This window comes from Pipistrellus kuhlii, unplaced genomic scaffold (genome assembly GCF_014108245.1).
Source record: "Pipistrellus kuhlii isolate mPipKuh1 unplaced genomic scaffold, mPipKuh1.p scaffold_m20_p_17, whole genome shotgun sequence".
Taxonomy (NCBI): Eukaryota; Metazoa; Chordata; class Mammalia; order Chiroptera; family Vespertilionidae; genus Pipistrellus; species Pipistrellus kuhlii.
In genome coordinates, this window is record NW_023425482.1 from 13,996,096 (window position 1) to 14,008,473 (window position 12,378).

Sequence of the window (12,378 nt, forward strand, 5' to 3'; positions counted from 1 at the left end):
TTTCCCTTGCCTGATGAGATATTGCAGGGAGAAAAGAAATGTTAGAGATTTTACTGCCTATGTTCTTTGCTAGGAGTTGTATGGTTTTGAGTCTTACATTGAAGTCTTTAATCTATTTTAAGTTTATTCTTATATATGGGGTAAGATGGTGGTCTAGTTTCTTTTTCTTTTTCTTATTTGCTTATATGTGTCCAATGTTCCCAACACCATTTATTGTATGTTCTTGCCTTGTTCAAATATTAATTGACCATCTAGGTGTGGGTTTATTTCTGGGCTTTCTATTCTGTTCCATCGATCTACATGACTGTTTTTATGCTAGTACTATGCTGTTTGGATTACTATGGCCTTATAGTATAGTTTGATATCAGTTAGTATGGTACCTCCAACATGTTCTTTTTTCTCAAACTTACTAAGGCTGCTTAGGGTCTTTTGTGATTCCATGTAAATTTTTGGTTTATTTTTTCTAGTTCTGTAAAATATGCCATTGGTATTTTGACAGGAATTGTATTGGATCTATAGATTGCTTTGGGTAATATGGACATTTTGTCATGTTCGTTCTTCCTATCCATTAGTACAGCATATGCTTCCATTTATTTGCATATGAAGAGTTTAGATTTCCATATTTGAATACCTATGTGTATAATAATTAGGCTCTTTAAAAAAGAAATGTGAGCCGAAACCAGTTTGGCTCAGTGGATAGAGCGTTGGCCTGCGGACTGGAAGGTCCCACCCAGGTTTGATTCCGGTCAGGGGCATGTACATTGGTTGCAGGCACATCCCTGGTGGGGGCGTGCAGGAGGCAGCTGGTCGATGTTTCTCTCTCATCGATGTTTCTAGCTCTCTATCCTTCTCACTTCTTCTCTGTAAAAAAATCAATAAAGTATATTTTTTTTAAAAAGTGAAGCAAAGATGGCATAGTAAGAATTGATGGAGTTGACGTTAGCTAATGTGTGTTTATTATATAATTTTCTAGTCTTGTCTAAAATTTTTGGACATATTTCACAATAATACCATGTACAATAAAAAGTGTCAAATTAGTTTATTCTTCACTTACAACCTGAGACCAGCCAGTTTTCTATAACACAGATTGTTCCTTATGGCTTCTCCCTTCAAAACCTTCTGCTGTTCCTCACTATACAAGAGCTTGAATATTATCCTCAGAGGTGTTCTGCCTTGACTTTGTGCTCCCGTAGGTTTCTGTTTGTTCCCTCATTCATTCAGGATGATTTGAGTGTCATGCCAATGCCATCTGAGTACACGGGCACACACTATCTCCACTTGGCAGGGATCTGCATTACAATGAGGAAAGCTGAGAGAACCCTTTGGTGTGTGCTGTGTCAAAGTACAGACTAGTAAGGAAGCCTATGCAAGAAGCATGTAAATCAGAATGATGAATCAGGAAAGTGTTTAGTGTATCTGATTAATTGGCTACTTTTGTCTCCCGTAGTAGAAGTGTCCTTGAGTGTTGACATCAATGTCTTGCTTGTTCTTATGTCACCCTCTCGTACCAAGCATGATGCCTTACTTCTTGCTCATTCCACCAATATTTACAGAGCACCTACCAGTGCCAAACATGACTATATGAAAATGAGCAACATAGACAAAAGCCCAGGTTTAATGGAGCGAATAGGCCAATGGACAATAACCAAAGAGTTTCGTGATGCATCATCAAAATAATGATAAGGGTTCTACGGAAAAATAAAGCCGACTGACATGGAGAAGGACAAGGTTTACTGTGTGTATAGGTGGTTTGAAGAGGTGGCCTTTGAGCAAAAATCTAAACACAGGGATGTATCTAGGAAAAGAACATTCTAGGCCAGCGATTTTCTACCTTTTTAATCTCATGGTACATGTAACTAATTATTAAAATTCTTCAGCATACCAAACCTATATTTTCTTGTCAATCTCACAAAGAAATAATTTCAATTCATTCACACTGGACAGTTAATGTCACTTATTTGACAACGTAAGGGAAAAGAGGTCAGTGCCCTGACTAAATAGTCAGGGATTGCATGTGTTAAACATTCTTGTGGCACTCAGATTGAAAAATCACTGTTCTAGACACAGAAAACAGCAATCACAAAGGTTCTGGGGCCGGAGGGCAGCTGTCCTGTTGATGAAACAGCGATGGAGCAGGTGTACCTAGAGTCGAGTCAAAAGGGACAGAGGATGGGTCCAGAGGCAGCCAGGCACTGGACTGAGGTGGACCTGGACTGCACTGTTGTTTGAAATCCATATTTCTTGTTCTGGCACTCAGCATGTGATAATTCAGTGTGAATAATACACTCTGCGAAGTGATGCTTTAGAAAAATGACTCTGGAGCCCAAGAGGGTAAGCATTGCCCACAGGGAGATGAAAGAGAGGGCCAGTCCTTTGCTCTAAGACCGGCGATACATGACACACTGGAATCGGAACACAGGGAAGGACAGAGTTAGGGGCCCACTGCACGTTTAAAATTGTCAACATTGTTAGCCATATGATACTGCCTTTGGTAGGATGTTGTTTAGAGGAAATGGAGCACAAATGTGGATTCTTAAATTGACATGAGAAAAACATAGCCCTGATGGGTATGAGTTTTGACTGTCTCATCCCAGACCTTTAGCATGCACAAACCCCTCTCCCCCCGCCCTTCCCCAGGTCATTGATGTGACACGTGACGAAGGAGGACCGTTATTAGCAGACACAGCACCAAAGCCTGGAATGATCCCGGGTGCAGGGGGTGGGGGTGGAGGGGTGGCGGCTGGCTGCATGGTCCCATGTGAAGTTCATGCAAAGTCTGGTTTCTATTAAATCCAGACATGCCAGCTCTCTCAACTTGGTCCCTCACAATTAACCAACAGCCATGATGGCATCATGTGTTTTCCAAATGGAATCCTTCCTTTGAAATGATCTGATCTAAAGCAAAGTCTGGAGCAAAGAAGGCTGGGTGACACAAGACTGTCAAATAGCCCCTTCCTTAGTCTCCCCTCCATGAGGAAGTCCTCATGACCAAGTTGCCGGTACGGGCCATACAGCTCTGACATCAGGCCACATGGGTGGTCAGGGTCTAATGAGCTATTGGAGGAGCAGAGGAGTCGGGGTGTCACTTATCACTCTCCCGAAGATGTGTGGAGAAGCTCTGGCACACAGGAGGACATGCCTTGGCTGTGGCCAAGCAGAGTAGCCCGGCCGTGCCCCACAAGTACTTACAATGCAACAGAAGGGAGAAAACCAGAGCATTGCGGGCTGGACCTGAACTAGCTCAGTAACATGCAGGAAGGACACATTCCAGTTGAGCCAGCTGTCTCCAGATCTATGGAGAAATTTTCTCAGTGACACACAGGACACCCTTCCTTTGGGGTGAACACTGCAAGGGGAAGCCGAAGGATGACTCTGATTTTAGCATCACTGGACCCAAACTTCATTTCTAGACTCTCTCAGCTCTTCTGTTCCATAGGAAATGGCAGTAAAAGGTCATTAGCACTTAAGCCAGCCCGGAAGTATTTTTGTTCTTATCCTCTCTGTCTTTTTTTTCAGCATTTACTGGGGTATAATTGACAAAATTGTAAGATATTGAAAGCTTATAATGTGATGATTTGCCTACCTGTAGATTATGCAAAGATTTTCCCCAGGCGAGTTAATGATCACATTCTTTCACCTCATTTTATGCACCTTTAAAAAAAAAAAAAAAAACTTTACGAATACATTCAAGTTCTCTTTTAGTAAATTTTAGTTATGCAATAGTGTTCCTGGAACTTTTCCTGAATCCTAATGGAATACAGGTTTATGGATGAAGAAAGGCTGCGAGATACAGAGAGGTTAATAAGAGAGCTTATCAAATAGGACTAATAAGAGAGGCAGGTGCGATTTCTCAGACAGAATGTTGTGCACACACAGCATCTGGTAGTAAACAGTGAGAAAGGTGGGGAGAAAAGGAGAGAGAATCTGTCAGTCATAATTAAACTACTTGGATTCGCTTATAAACGTGAAACCACAGGCTTTGACTGCTTATAAAAACTTTATTTAAGAGCATATGTGGATTTAAGTTTTTAAAAATTAATACTGAAATTTATACAATACACTCTGGTAAACATGCCAACTCCTTTGATGTTAATACATTGTTTAAAAAATAAAAGGAGCTGCTTATAAGCATATGGGCTTCTGAAGAGGGGCACAGCCAGGCACCGGGCAGAATTGGCTCAAGCCTCTCAACCTCATGCTGAATTTCGAGCCACTGCATGCTGGTCTCATGAGATTTGGGCTGCTGAAGTCATGAAGTAGTTCTTTCAATAGAAATATCGCTAATTAGCCAAATAAATAAGTTTCATCACTATTGTTATTCATATCGCTTAAGAGCCACTAGAATGGCATGGTCTATACCCGCGCAGACAGTTTGTGGTTACAGTGCTTTGAAGAAGGGACTGAGACTATGCATCTTTGTGTCAGCAGCATAACCCATTGCATATGGCCAAAACCATGTTGGCTGATAATTGTTTGGAGCCCAAACTGGTTGGTCTGAGTGAAAGAAAGGGATAATTTGTTTGGAGCCTACTGAAGTGTTTGAAAAAAGGGAGCTAGGAAAGAGGAAAAAAGCCCATCATTACTAAGAACTTCTGAAGCAAGATTTTTGGACACCCCCCCACACCCCCGCCATCACTATCAGTGTGACTCAGAAAGCCATGGAGACTGAGAGTGCATGGAGACGCTACCTGTCTAGCTGAGGTCAGAGGTCACCCAGATAAACAACTTTGCCGGTGATGGCAGCCGCTGTGCCGCGGGCAGAGTGCTCAGTGAGCATCTGCAGAACAGCCTCAGAATGACCCGCCAGGTGTTCACTGGGAGGCGGTGGGCCTTGATCTGTCCCATCAGAGAGCTCTAGTCCAGCAGTCGCCAACCTTTCGGACCACCAGTTGGCGACCACTGCTCTAGTCCATAGTGATGGTGCATCCTGCCATATTCTTCAAAAAGTCCACTTCACTTCTCTCTCCCAGCAGTAACCACCTATTTTTTTTCCCCAGCACAAATGGTTTATTTATTTATTTATTTATTATTGTTTGAAACATTACAAATAGTAGTACATGTCTCCTTTCCCCCCCCCCTTGACCTCCCCCCAGCCTCCTCTAACAGGCCCCCCACCTCCCCGCCGCATATGGCTTCACTTGCCCCCCTCCCCCCAGTGGCTTGGATCCATTGGTTATGTTTATATGCATGCATACAAGTCTTTCGGTTGATCTCTTACAGCCCAATCTCCCTTCCCTTCCTGCTATAGTTTGACAGTCTGTTCAATGGTTCTTTATCTCTATAACTATTTTTTCCCAATTTCTTTTCTTTGAAAAATCTTGCAGCTGCAAACTATCATAGAAATAAACATATAATAACAAAACACCTTTGAGTCCCCATTTATTTCTTTAAGGCAAATCAGAAGTATTCTTTCCCCCAGGATGCTGCCTCCTGTCAGTGGAGGGCAGGTGGGCCTTCACAGCGGACAAAAGCTGGATTTAAACATTTTGATTCATGAATATTATGGATCCAAATCAGGTTAAGTCTAGCAATTTCCTTTCCTTCCTCATTTCCATCAAAACAAACCAACAAACAAATCAAAACTAAAACATAGATTCTTTGGGTTAAGCAACTCTCCCAGGTAAATAAATAAATAAATAAATAAATAAAAGTTTATTATCTCTCCTCTATCATTATCTTCAGTTACATTTGTAAGAATTTCATATGTCTTTTTTTTTGTCCTAGAGTCAGGACCTAGACAGTTTGGCTCAGTGGATGGAGCATCAGCCTGCTGAGTGAAGGGACCTGGGTTTTGTTCCGAACAAGGCCTCAATTGCAGGCTCGATTCCTGACCCTGGCCCGAGGCAATTCAATCCATGTGTCACTCTCTCACATCTGTTTCTCTCTCACTGTTTCTCCCCCTCCCTTCCACTCTCTCTCAATATCAATGGAAAAATATCTTCAGGTGAGGATTAACAACAACAGCAAAGTCACGTCTCTTTTCAGGTCTTAAAACCTTGTTTGGTCCTTCCATTATTTCTCTCAATAAACAGAACACTGACGCCGCTTTCCAGAATGAAGGGGGAAATTATAAAACAAGCGCACCGTTAGAACAAGGCGCAGCTTCTCTGCTCTGTTCCCTCAAATAATCAAATGTAATAATGATAACAGTAATAAACAGGCACTGAGTGTCTTCTCTGGGCCAAGCACTATCCTTAGAGAATTTTTAGAGTTAGACCTTTTAATTGCTAAGGGAAGTGCAGTTATTATTCCCATCCTACAAATCAGGGACTGGAGTCCCTCGGAGGTTTGTAAACTTCCCCCGGAGATAAAGAAAGGATGGAAGGAGCACTTCGCCCTCGCCCATTGAAAACCCTCTGTGGCTCTTATTCGCTGCCCGACCCCCTCTCTCACCAGGCCTGGGAGAACTGGGGGATGCTGACAGCATCTGATTAAATGTGGATTGGCTGGGCTCTTCAGGAAAGGGCAGCTGGTCTTGGTGAAAATGCCCGTCCTCACAGCCCATCACCGCCCACTCTCCAGTCAGCCTCCCCATCCTTCTCACCCTCTCCGTTGTCTTTTCTCATAGAACCCTGCTCCTTTTCTGCCTGCCTTACACAAAGGACTATCTCATAGGCCTTTGGTATTGGTGATCTCCGTTGAATTACCACTCCCCCCATTTCATCAGAAACCCTGTGAGGGCACCAATCCCTTCAGCATTCAGTAACTCAGAACGCTTCATTCACACATTCTACAAGCGCAACAAACAGATCACTCCTTTTGGATGTCCTGGGTTTATATACTTAAACTAGACCATGCATTTATTTGGCTACACTCCATATTTGCAAACTAACCCCCTTTCCCCCCAAAAGAATGTTTTCTTCTTTAAGAGCCAACACTATAAAATCCTAGTTTTGTTATAAAGAGTTGTTCTAGATGTTCTTGTCACTCTGAACTGTGTGGGCCCAGTTTGTGTGTCCCACTATGCGGTGACAATTATTTTAGTTTATTGCTTCCTCATAATGGAAGCTTTCTCTCTGCATGTGAGTTGCCTATCATTCTCCTGAACCAAAGAAAAACAAGAAAGATTCCAAACTGGTTCGTCCAGTTAAAGCACTTACGGAGGTTAAGCCTTTGATATGAGTTTAACCAAGTTAGGAAGTTCCTTAAGGCTGGAGGGCTTTCAAGGATCATTCATTTAAAAAAAAATTTTTCCCCCCAAAAACAGTTGAATCTGTTCACTCTTTCGGAGACTGTAAATGGTGTCTCTTGCAAAGGTGCAGCTTGGAAGAGGTGAGGGTCCTATGCAGGGCCCTGTCCAGCCGAGATTGGCCCACAGGGTAGTTGAAGGTTTAAAGAAGGGACCGCTTTAAGCTCTGGCTTCCCACCTGCAGCACGGACAGAGTTCATGGTTCCTGTGAATTTGAACATGGCATTCCCCTGCTCTGGTTTCTCCATCTGTGAAGGGAGGGTTGCTGGCACCCCTTCCGTACATCCCCTGCACTCTGAGTTTCTTTTAACTCGCTTATCCAACACATATTAGCAGCCAATCAGTATTTACTAGTATGACCAGGGATGCCAGTGCGGCGCCTGCCCCTTGTGAGTGCGTCCGTTGAATTGTACATCGGAGGTGGCGGGGAGAAGATGCTTTTGTTTGTTTCCTTCACTGAAGATAGACAAAAGCAGTGGTCGGCAAACTGTGGCTCCCTAGTCAAGCCACAGTTTGTCTCTCTGTTGACTAATGAGTTTGCCGACCACTGCCTTAGGGAAAACACTTAAGAAAAAAACATTTTAATACTGTACTAATGTCTTTAACCTAAAGTCAAAACTTATGGGTAAGGGTATTGCCTTACAGCAGTGGTTGACAAACTCATTCATTAGTCAACAGAGCGGCAAACAGCAGCAAACCACTGGACTAAAGCAAGTAGTCTGTGGCCTAGGGTCACTTGGAAGTGGGGGAGGGTGGTTCTAAACAGAGTCCTAAGTATCTATGCTGAGACATATGCGGTGAGCCAGGCCAGTTGGAGGAAGAAGATTGCAGTGAAAGGAGTGTGGGGATCTCCCATATGCGTGTGTAGGGGAGGAAAAATCATTGTTTCTTTATCCCCTATTAACCTAAGATATAAAAAGCCCAAGTGAGGGGCCACGGGTGTTTATTTAATCTCACAGAATTGCAGTCCCGGGGCCCCGGTTCAGGCAGAAACCCAAGCTGTGCCCCGATTACAGGGTAAGGACAAGGGGTTTTGTGAGACATGCAAGGGAAATGTTTGCATGAATAAAGGAGTGCTTTCTACTAGTGCTAACAGGTTGAGTCACTCCTTAGCACTGATTACTGATTCTATCTTCAGGGAGCCCACAATCGCAGTGCTTGTGGTCAGGATGTCTGCTTTCCTGTTAGTTTTACGAACAATGATGCTGCAGAAGACAATGTGGCTTCTGCTCAGTCCAGAGGTTATGTTGTCCACTTCAAACTTCCCGAAGGCTCAAGGAGCAAGACATGCAGGCAGTCCCTCCGGGCTGACTTCTGGCTCTGTTATGCCAACTTTTCAGACCTTCTAGGTTCTTGGCTGAGATGTGGCTGTCACGAAACAGACGTAAGGTAGCGGCTTGGGCCAAATCCAGGAGTTACTGAGGATCTCCCATGTGGAGAGGAAGGTATTCATGTCATTAGACATCTGTGTTTTTTCCTCCTGTTAATTTGATTTTTGATTACAACGAGGTACCCAGCCAAGAACCTGGAAGGAAAGCGGGAAAATTAATTCTTCCTTTCCCACAGTGCCAGTATTTTCTTTCCCACTTACTATCTTCGCCTCGGTCTCCTCACCTGTAAAATGGGAGTGATACAAGTTGCAACTGCTGACGATGCAGGTAAAATGAGAAGTTATGTGCATACATTTAGCACAGTGCCTGCACCACAGGAATGGCCAATAAGCAGTTGCTGAAATCAACACCGAAGACAGGCACGCCTGGAGTCATTGATATTTTCTTTGTATTTGGCTTTTCAGTCAGGTCTGATAAGGACACGAAAAAATGAATTCCTCATCTCGCCATTACCTCAGCTACTGGCCCAGGAACACAACTACAGCTCCCCTGCAGGCCACCACCCTCACGTACTGTACAAAAGGACCGCCGAGGAGACGGTCCAGCGTTACCACGGCTACCCAGGCTCCAGCCAGATTTATCCTGGTCAAACCCTCAGTCACACTCCCCACATGTACCGGAGTCAAGAAAGAGAGCATCACCATCGAAGGTCGCAAAAGCAGCATTTTTGTGGACGACGCAAGAAATGTATGTAAGGAAACTTTCTCTTGTTCTGTTCTTCTGTGGGCGCTTGACAGGCGTTGTTGAGCGCCATTGGCCGTGCTGACTTTGCAGATAAAGATGGGGTGACACTGAGCACCCCCAGAATTCAGTCTTGGGGAATGGTGCAGACATCACCTTGCTAGGCCAACACTAAGTGATCAGTTCTCAATTTTTCTCAGATAAAGTAGGAAAGATTTTTATATGCTTTTTTGTCATTCTTTTAGCATCTGCTACATTTTAGTCACAGGTTTCACTGTTATCTCTGTGCTCATGAGAAAAGCACCCAATCTTCCAGTAACTAAAGGAATCAGAAGTAACTCCTCAGGGGTGACTGGTGTTCCTTTTGAAGATTTGAAGGAGACGCTTCCCAGGAAATAAGAACATTGGCATCTGAGTGAAATCAGCTAGACCTGTGGGCATGTTTGTTGACCCAGGCACAGCCTTCCTCATTTTCTAGACCAGCAGCGCCAGTAGCAATGTAAGGCCAGCCCCAAATGTAATTTTAAATGTCCTAATAGGCACATTTTAAAAATTTAAAGATGGTTAAATTAATGTTAATAATATAGATTTTAAAATATATTTTGTTTAACCCAATATATACAAAATATCATGTTACTATATCATCAATGTAACAAATGACATTTTTGAATGTTAAGTTTTGGAAATCTAGTATTTAGCTTGCACCAAGAGCACAGTTTCAACTGAGATGATAAACTCTCATCAGAAATACTCCATCTATATTTAGGTTTCATAACATTTAAGGTTGAAAAAGTAGATTTGCATATTCAAGTTGTTCCACACATGCTTACGCTTTTTAATAACTGAATCAAGTCATGCTTTTTAAATACAAACTTACATTAAAGTAAACTTGACATGAACTTCCTCCATTGTCACCAACCACATTCCAAAGGCAAGTAGGTGATGGCAGCCAGGTGATGGTCCCACCCCTGGAGAAGGGGGAGCTCCAATGGCTGAGGTCTTGATTGGGAGCCATAAGGAAAGGCCGTGTTTTTACCATTTTAATTGGCTTTTGCATTTGGAGTGGAACAGACACATTCTCTTTTAGAGACATCTCTTTGGCATGGGTCTACAACAATAATCAGTCATGTTGATCATGGTAATGATATTCACAGTGGCAGTGAGATATGAAAACCAAACTCAAGGTCACCCATCAACATGGCCAACCTGAGTTTTTAAATCTGCCTCTAACTGTTTTGTTCCTTTACTTTCACTCTGTGGAGAGAGGATGTCATTATTGTCATATACCAGTTGGTAAAGCACTAAAATGATTCCATATTCATTTCCATAGTGACTGGACTTAAATGCGCTTTTCCGTCCCAGCCACCCTTGAACTAAAGGGGCCATGCCTGGCCCAACAGGCCTATTCAGGGCTCTGCGCAAAGGCCATGATTAGCATCCATTCTGTTGAGGTGATGCCCACACTTTCCCTCTTATAAAATATTTATACTGCAAATATCAACCTGACTCTGCTGTTCCCTATGACTATGTCAATATCAGGGGAGAGACCTAGTTTGACCACTTGCTTTGTGCTACATTAAAGTCCATGTAGATGAAACAGACTATAATAAGACATGGGCAGTATTCTACAGAGTACACATTTCTAATTTTATTTAGAAAGCAATATATAAAGTGTTATGAATTCAGATGCAAAGAATGATACCTACTTCTGCAGTTTTTAAACAATAAAGTGAGCACTTTCTGTTTTTAAAGACTACACTCATAAAATTGATTTTTCTTGAGCCACTAGAATTATATCTTTTCTTTTACTTGTTAGAGCATTTTCATTTTTCATTTATTGAATCCATCCATCCATCCATCCAGACTTCTATTGAATGATTTTTTTTTTACTTACTAGACAAAGACTTTATTTTCTTTTATTATTTTAATTTAAATCTTTATTGTTGGAGTATTACATATGTCTCCTCTCCCCGCCCACCACCATTGACCACTTCTAGCCCCTCCCCCAGGTCTTCACCACTCTATTGTCTGTGTCCATGGGTTGTGCATATATGCATACAAGTGAATGAATCACTCTTGACCACAAACCTGGTGCCGAGCCTCAGGACAGGCACCGATGGCATCAGTAGCTGAGTGAAGTGTTGGTTACAGAGTCCTCCTTCTCCCCTGGTTTAGATGTCTGCCTATATCTCCAAATCTGTACTGATATCTCTTCCAAATGCTCTTCTGCTCACTGTAGATGCCCCCAAGCCTCCCACAGGGGACACCTATCTCAGGTTTGATGAATACGGGAGCACAGGGAGACCCAGAAGATCAGCTGGGAAGTCACAAAAGGGCCTGAATGTGGAAACCCTTGTGGTAGCAGACAAGAAAATGGTGGAAAAGCACGGCAAGGCTAACGTCACCATGTACATCCTCACGGTCATGAACATGGTAAGGGGGGCTGTCAGGACTCCAACCCTCCTGGCTCTCTGGGACAGCTGGAAAGCATGGAACTCCCCACTGTGGGCTGCCTAGGGGATGCAGCCGTGTGTTTTTCTTGAGAGAGAAAAAAAGTGTTGAAATTGGCTTCACTGCACATATATTTGGTACAACTAAAGCCTTTTTACATATGAATATTACTAATTAATTTTCCACCGCCTCAGTTTTGGAAACTTTCAGATTTTGATTTTGACTTTGCATGTTCCAACAGGTTTCCAGCCTATTTAAAGACGGGACCATTGGAAGCGACATAAACATTGTTGTGGTGAGCCTCATTCTTCTGGAACAAGAACCTGTACGTGGCAAACTTCATCTATTTCTTTATTCAGAATATACTTATTAAGTATTTGCTATGTGCCAGTCTTGTACTCACTGGTCATTAGAAGTTTGAATTTGAAAATATGCTGATCCTACTCTCAAGAAAAGTATAGTCTAATAGGGTTGTATAGTCAAATAATTAAAACCTCACAAAATAATTACCGTATTTTTCGGACCATAAGACGCACTTTTTTTCCCCCCAGAAGTGGAGGGAAAAAGTCCCTGCGTCTTATGGTCCAAATATAGCCTACACATATACTTTAAAAAAAAGTTTTTTTACTTGCCCGGCTCTGTGTGGTCTCTGTGTGCTTGCCCGGC

General features: G+C 42.8%; 1 protein-coding gene across 2 annotated transcripts in view; it reads left to right on the plus strand.

The window, feature by feature from the left end:
• Positions 1–12,378, plus strand: part of ADAMTS18 (ADAM metallopeptidase with thrombospondin type 1 motif 18) — a 128,935-nt gene that overhangs the window by 50,363 nt on the left and 66,194 nt on the right. The window contains exons 4-6 of one of the 2 annotated variants that reach the window (XM_036440983.2): positions 8,985–9,267; positions 11,501–11,694; positions 11,954–12,037. In XM_036440983.2, the coding sequence (XP_036296876.1) occupies positions 8,985–9,267; positions 11,501–11,694; positions 11,954–12,037 (561 nt within the window). Of the gene's footprint in view, positions 1–8,984; positions 9,272–11,500; positions 11,695–11,953; positions 12,038–12,378 lie in introns of those variants that run through there. The other variant, XM_036440981.2, reaches the window with a different exon arrangement.